A 6562-nucleotide genomic window follows, 5' to 3' on the forward strand; every position below is an offset into this window, starting at 1 on the left:
CTCAGGAGAACAGCAGGACTGTGACACAGGCCGCAGCGTTGCCCCGTAATTTGAAGCATTCCACTCCACGTCAATCACTTTCTGTAGCGTCAAAAGACGCACCGACGCAGGAAAGCATCTCTGCTTCTCATTCAGCGGAACGTTTCTCCCTTTTTCCTCATCCAGGTTTGCACACAACAAACCACAGCAGCAACAAGAAACACCTGGAAACAGGAGCAAATATGTGCTGCTCACATGTAGAACCAATAAGGACGTCGTTTTCCTGAAATACTGACAGAACCTCCATAGAAGTCCACCTTTATTCATGCAAACATCTTTCCACGCTTTCAGCAGCTCTCAGAGCTTTACAGTTCAAAACGAACTGGAAAAAAGGAACCACCAAGATTCAAACCGTTGACCCCCTCCACTGACCCTGTGACCCCCCCACACAATGAACACAGCATGAAAACATGACTGCAATGGAAAAGAAACTGTTCCTTAGAAAGGACTTGACATTTTCCTTTACCGTTACCAAAACCCAGATAAGCAAAGTGATGCTCAGATATGAGGAAGGAAATGGACTTTAGTGTTTGAACGTCATCTTCAGACCCGTAACGCACCCACGCCGTTTACCTGAAGCTACTAATCAATAGAAATGCTTTTGTTCTTTCTCTCCATTGACTGTGATTCATGGGGCGTTCCCCCGTTCTCTGAGCTAAATATTCCACAAATAGATGTTGACGGTTCAGAAGGGTGTGCCTGCTTGTTGTGATGCTCACAAAGGAGGTAACACGGGTTTGACGCTGTAGCACAGCAACACACCCAGAGCTGAGGTCACCTGAGCAGCATAAAAGCAGAGCAGCTGCTCAGCAGCAGCATCAAACCGGCAGAAGTCACCTGTGCATCAAGATGAAGCTGATCTTCTCTCTGACTCTCATCTATGCGCTCTGCAGCTCAGGTAACCAACATTCACCTGTTTCTCTCCCACTTTGGGATCTTTGAAGCGTCTGGGACGTCTGAGCAGCTCTTTCCAGGTTTTCCCTTCGTTTGTGTTCAATTCAAAGATTCAACTGCAGAAAACTCTTTAGGAAGTCCAACATTTGAAATGTGAGGGTAAATAGATTTCTCTGGGATAAAGAACGCTTAGAAATGATCAAATAGAATATTTGAAAGATGAGAAGTTTCAAGTTCAACAGGAAACTCTCCATTCTAAAGCTTTGAAACTTGAACGTTTTTGTCCTTGACTCCAAATGGATCGCTCATTGTCATGATTACACACAACAACCGGATCAGAAAGGATCCCTGCAGAAAAGTGGATCCATATTCATGACTGGACTGAAATCTTTTTGTCTCTGCAGCTGCTGCTCTTCAGTGTGACGCCTGTGCAGACGCAGCATGTTCAACCACATTTAGTAAGAATTGCGGCTCAGGGACCTTGTGTGTAACCGCTTCCATCACAGGTATGCTCTTCTCCTCTCATGACCGTACAGTGAAAGCCTGAATGTTGTTCTGGAAAGTTCTGGGGGGTTTCCATCAGTAACTCCAACTGTCCTTTGACTGCAGCCTCTTCACCTGGAGCTTCAGGAACACGAGTCTACAAGAACTGTGCTATTCCTTCTCTTTGTCCCATGGCTGGAGCGGCAACCTTTTCCGTCAACTTGGGTTATTCCAGTGCCATTGCATCGGCTCAGTGCTGCAACTCGGACAACTGCAACTCCCAGACCCTGGCTTGTACGGACACTCAGCTTTTTACTGCAAACCTCCGATTTCCAAACATGTGGATGTTCCTCTGAAGCTTCTACACATTTGTCTGGTTGATAATAAATCTCTTACTGGGTTTCAGTTCCTACCCCTCCGTCTGCTAACGGCCTGACGTGTCCCGGCTGTGACCCGCCCACCTCTCAGTGCAGCTCTACAGTCCAGTGTTCAGGAGACCAGACCAGCTGCTTCCAAGCAACCTGTGAGTTTTCATGGCAACTTAGGAGTCTGACCTCAAGAATCTTCTTCTGCTTTGGAATAATCATCAGCCTCTGTGTTTGAGGAGAACTCATGAGTCAGAGATTCCAAAACGTGTTAGCAAGAACTTGATTTGATCAGCTTCCTTATTGTTCATGTTTGCAACATTCTGAACTAAACCTCCTTGTGTTGATCTACAGTGACTAACGGCTCCACATCATATCCAGCTCTGGGCTGCGTGTCTCCAAACACATGTGCAGCTGCAACCGGCCTGGGGAAGCTGCCTTTCATGGAGAATGTTGGTGACATCACCGCTGGACCAGTTTGCAGCGCTGCAACCAGCATAACCACAACTGCTCAACCAACGACTTCTACTACTCAAGCAACCACAACTGCTGCTACGGCACCTGCAACTTCATCAACCTCCACAAGTTCTGAAACCACAACAGTTGCAGCATCAACCTCCATAAGCTCTCAAACCACAACAATTGCACCATCAACCTCCACAACACCAGAAACTACAACAGTTGCACCATCAACCTCTGCAATCTCTGAAACCTCAACAGTTGCGGCATCAACCTCCACAACACCAGAAACCACAACAGTTGCACCATCAACCTCCACAGCACCGGAAACCTCAACAGTTGCACCATCGACCTCCACAACACCAGAAACTACAACATTTGCACCATCAACTTCCACAACACAAGAAACCACAACAGTTGCAGCATCAACCTCCACCAGCTCTCAAACCTCAACAGTTGCAGCATTAACCTCCACAACACCAGAAACTACAACAGTTTTACCATCAACCTTTGCAATCTCAGAAACCTCAACAGTTGCAACATCAACCTCCACAACCACTGAAACCTCAACAGTTGCAGCATCAACCTCCACCAGCTCTCAAACCTCAACAGTTGCAGCATCAACCTCCACAACACCAGAAACTACAACAGTTGCACCATCATCTTCCACAACACTAGAAACCTCAACAATTGCAGCATCAACTTCCACAATCTATGAAACCCCAACAGTTGGACCATCAACCTCCACAGCACCGGAAACCACAGCAGTTGCACCATCAACCTCCACAACACAAAATGTCTCAACAGTTGCAGCATCTACCCTCAACAGCTCTGAAACGTCAACAGTTGCTGCATCAACTTTCACAACACCAGAAGCTACAACAGTTGCAGCATCAACCTCGACAACATTAGAAACTACAACAGTTGCAGCATCCACCTCCACAACACCTGAAATCTCAACAGTTGCTGCCTCAACCTCCACAACTAAAGAAAACTCAACAGTTGCCGCATCAACCGCCGCACCATCGACTGCTGCCGCAATAACCTCCATCATCTCTGCAACATCAACTGCTGCATTATCAACTTCCGCAATCTCTGGAGCCACAACAGTTGCAGCATCAACTTCCGCTATCTCTGAAGCCACAACACTGGCAGTATCACCGCCCACCATCTCTGACCCCACAACAGTTGCTGTGTCAACTTCCGCTATCTCTGAAGCAACAAAAGGTGGCAAATCAACTTCTACTAACTATGAAGTTACAACAGTTGCTACATCCACCTTGACAAGCTCTGACCCAACAACAGTTGCTGCATCAACGTCCGCTGTCTCTGAAGCCACAACAGTTTCTGCATCAACTTCCGCTGTCTCTGAAGCAACAACAGTTGCTGCATCAACTTCTGCTGTCTCTGAAGCAACAATAGTTGCTGCATCAACTTCCGCTTTCTCTGATGGCACAACAGTTGCTGCATCAACTTCCGCTACCTCTGAAGCCACAACCAATGCAGCATCAACTTCCGCTGTCTCTGAAGCAACAACAGTTGCTGCATCAACTTCCGCTATCTCCGAAGCCACAACCATTGCTGCATCAACTTCCGCTGTCTCTGATGCCACAACAATTGCAGCATCAACTTCTGCTGTCTCTGAAGCCACAACAGTTTCTGCATCAACTTCTGCTCTCTCTGAAGCCACAACAGTTGCTGCATCAACTTCAGCTACCTCTGAAGCCACAACCATTGCAGCATCAACTTCCGCTACCTCTGAAGCCACAACAGTTGCTGCATCAACTTCCGCTACCGCTGAAGCCACAACACTGGCAGTATCACCGCCCACCATCTCTGACCCCACAACAGTTGCTGTGTCAACTTCCGCTATCTCTGAAGCAACAAAAGGTGGCAAATCAACTTCCACTAACTATGAAGTTACAACAGTTGCTACATCCACCTTGACAAGCTCTGACCCAACAACAGTTGCTGCATCAACGTCCGCTGTCTCTGAAGCCACAACAGTTTCTGCATCAACTTCCGCTGTCTCTGAAGCAACAACAGTTGCTGCATCAACTTCTGCTGTCTCTGAAGCCACAACAGTTGCTGCATCAACTTCAGCTACCTCTGAAGCCACAACCATTGCAGCATCAACTTCCGCTACCTCTGAAGCCACAACAGTTGCTGCATCAACTTCCGCTGTCTCTGAAGCAACAACAGTTGCTGCATCAACTTCCGCTATCTCCGAAGCCACAACCATTGCAGCATCAACTTCTGCTGTCTCTGAAGCCACAACAGTTTCTGCATCAACTTCTGCTGTCTCTGAAGCCACAACAGTTGCTGCATCAACTTCAGCTACCTCTGAAGCCACAACCATTGCAGCATCAACTTCCGCTACCTCTGAAGCCACAACAGTTGCTGCATCAACTTCCGCTACCGCTGAAGCCACAACCATTGCTGCATCAACTTCCGCAGTCTCTGAAGCCACAACAGTTGCTGCCTCAACTTTTGCTGTCTCCGAAGCAACAACAGTTGCTGGATCAACTTCCACTGTCTCTGAAGCTACAACCATTGCTGCATCAACTGTCGCCGTCTCCGAAGCAACAACAGTTGCTGCATCAACTTCCGCTGTCTCTGAAGCCACAACAGTTCCAGCATCAAGTTTCGCTGTCTCCGAAGCAACAACGGTTGCTGCATCAACTTCTCCTATCTCTGAAGCCACAACCGTTGCTGCATCAACCTCCACTGTTTCTGAAGCAACAACCGTTGCTACATCAACTTCCACTTACTCTGAAGCCACAACAGTTGCCACATCAACCCCCGCACCATCAACTGCTGCCGCAATGACCTCCACCATCTCGGCAACATCAACCGCTGCAGCATCAACTTCCGCGATCTCTGAAGCAACAACAATTGCTGCATCAACTTCCGCAGTCTCTGAAGCAACAAAAATTGCTGCATCAACTTCAGCGGTCTCTGAAGCAACAAAAATTGCTGCATCAACTTCTGCGGTCTCTGAAGTAACAACAGTTGCTGCATCAACTTCCGCTATCTCTAAAGCCACAACAGTTGCTGAATCAACTTCCGCTATGTCCGAAGCAACAACAATTGCTGCATCAACTTCCGTGGTCTCTGAAGCAACAAAAATTGCTGCATCAACTTCCGCGGTCTCTGAAGCAACAAAAATTGCTGCATCAACTTCTGCGGTCTCTGAAGTAACAACAGTTGCTGCATCAACTTCCGCTATCTCTGAAGCAACAACAGTTGCCACATCAACCGCCACACCATCAACTGCTGCCACAATGACCTCCAACATCTCTGCAACATCAACTTCCACTAACTCTGAAACCACAACAGTTGCATTACCGAGCCCGACTCTCCCTCAAGCCACAACAGTTGCTACATCAACATTCACTACCGTTGAAATAACAACAGCTGCTTCTACCAAACCTTCACCAGTAGCCTCAGCAACCTCCGCCGTCCCTGCACCAGTTGCCCCAGCAACTAGCGGTGCCACTGGAGCTGGAACAACCCAATCAACCACGGTGTCAACAACCAGCAGTTCTGGACTTTCTGTCCAAATGTGTGTTTTCAACCTCCTGCTTGGTCTTCTGGTCTTCATGTTGTAATTGACCGTGGAGGTTTCAGCTCCGTTTTGTTGGGAAAGTTGCATTTCTCTCTCATGCTAAACCAAACGTGAACATCTGGTTACCAATGGGAATCTAGAAATGTGAAAAAGGTCACAGTATGAACCTAAACTTGAAGATATTTTTGATGTTCCTGCATTATTATTTAACATTCCTATTTATTGTTTGTTGTTGGAACAAACTGTTATTTAATATTAATTGGTTAAAGTCAGAGAAGCTTTTTAAATCCTTTCATCAAATATTTATTTCTTTGTATTTCTCCACATTATTTATTGTCTTTTAACCAGTTGTAAATAAAGTTTTATGCCTCAAACTAAAATGGGTTTGCTCTTCTTGTGAGGCCTGAACTGAGGCTCCTGGGACTCTAAAGAACAGTAATAATTCTGTAATAGTTGTAGGTTTAACCCTTGTGCTATCTTAGATGACCCCCCCCCCCCCCCCCCTTACATTGACGTGTTCTCCCTACCATGACAAAGATAAACCAGAGAGCAGGGATTTAAAATATCTAAAGGACTAAAATAAATGGTAAATGGCGTATATTTATATATACTTATAAATACTTATAAAGCGCTTTTCTACCTTCAAGGCCCAAAGCGCTTTACAGTCACACACTGGTGGCGGCTCCGCTGCTGAACACTGACACCAACCTCCCACCAGAGGCAAGGTGGGGTTCAGTGTCTTGCCCAAGGACAC

The 6562-nt window shown here is 46.7% G+C and overlaps 1 protein-coding gene across 1 annotated transcript; it reads left to right on the forward strand.

The window, feature by feature from the left end:
* Positions 1-760: 760 nt before the first annotated feature.
* On the forward strand, positions 761-6188 carry LOC105358445 (uncharacterized). The gene is made up of 5 exons (XM_023956169.2): positions 761-937; positions 1338-1439; positions 1543-1710; positions 1823-1939; positions 2136-6188. Exons 1-5 carry the CDS (start codon positions 889-891, stop codon positions 5849-5851), a joined length of 4152 nt encoding a protein of 1383 aa, XP_023811937.1. The 5' UTR covers positions 761-888; the 3' UTR covers positions 5852-6188.
* Positions 6189-6562: the final 374 nt, after the last annotated feature.

Source organism: Oryzias latipes, chromosome 6 (assembly GCF_053564925.1).
Source record: "Oryzias latipes strain Hd-rR chromosome 6, Olatipes_Hd-rR_3.1".
NCBI classification, from domain to species: Eukaryota; Metazoa; Chordata; class Actinopteri; order Beloniformes; family Adrianichthyidae; genus Oryzias; species Oryzias latipes.

What these genes read in the sequence shown, in the direction of transcription:
- LOC105358445 (XM_023956169.2), top strand. Translation starts at nt 889, where the DNA reads ATGAAGCTGATCTTCTCTCTGACTCTCATCTATGCGCTCTGCAGCTCA. An exon ending in CAACTCCCAGACCCTGGCTT is followed by an intron (nt 1,711 to 1,822) that starts GTACGGACACTC and finishes ACTGGGTTTCAG; the next exon opens with TTCCTACCCCTCCGTCTGCT. An exon ending in CAGCTGCTTCCAAGCAACCT is followed by an intron (nt 1,940 to 2,135) that starts GTGAGTTTTCAT and finishes GTTGATCTACAG; the next exon opens with TGACTAACGGCTCCACATCA.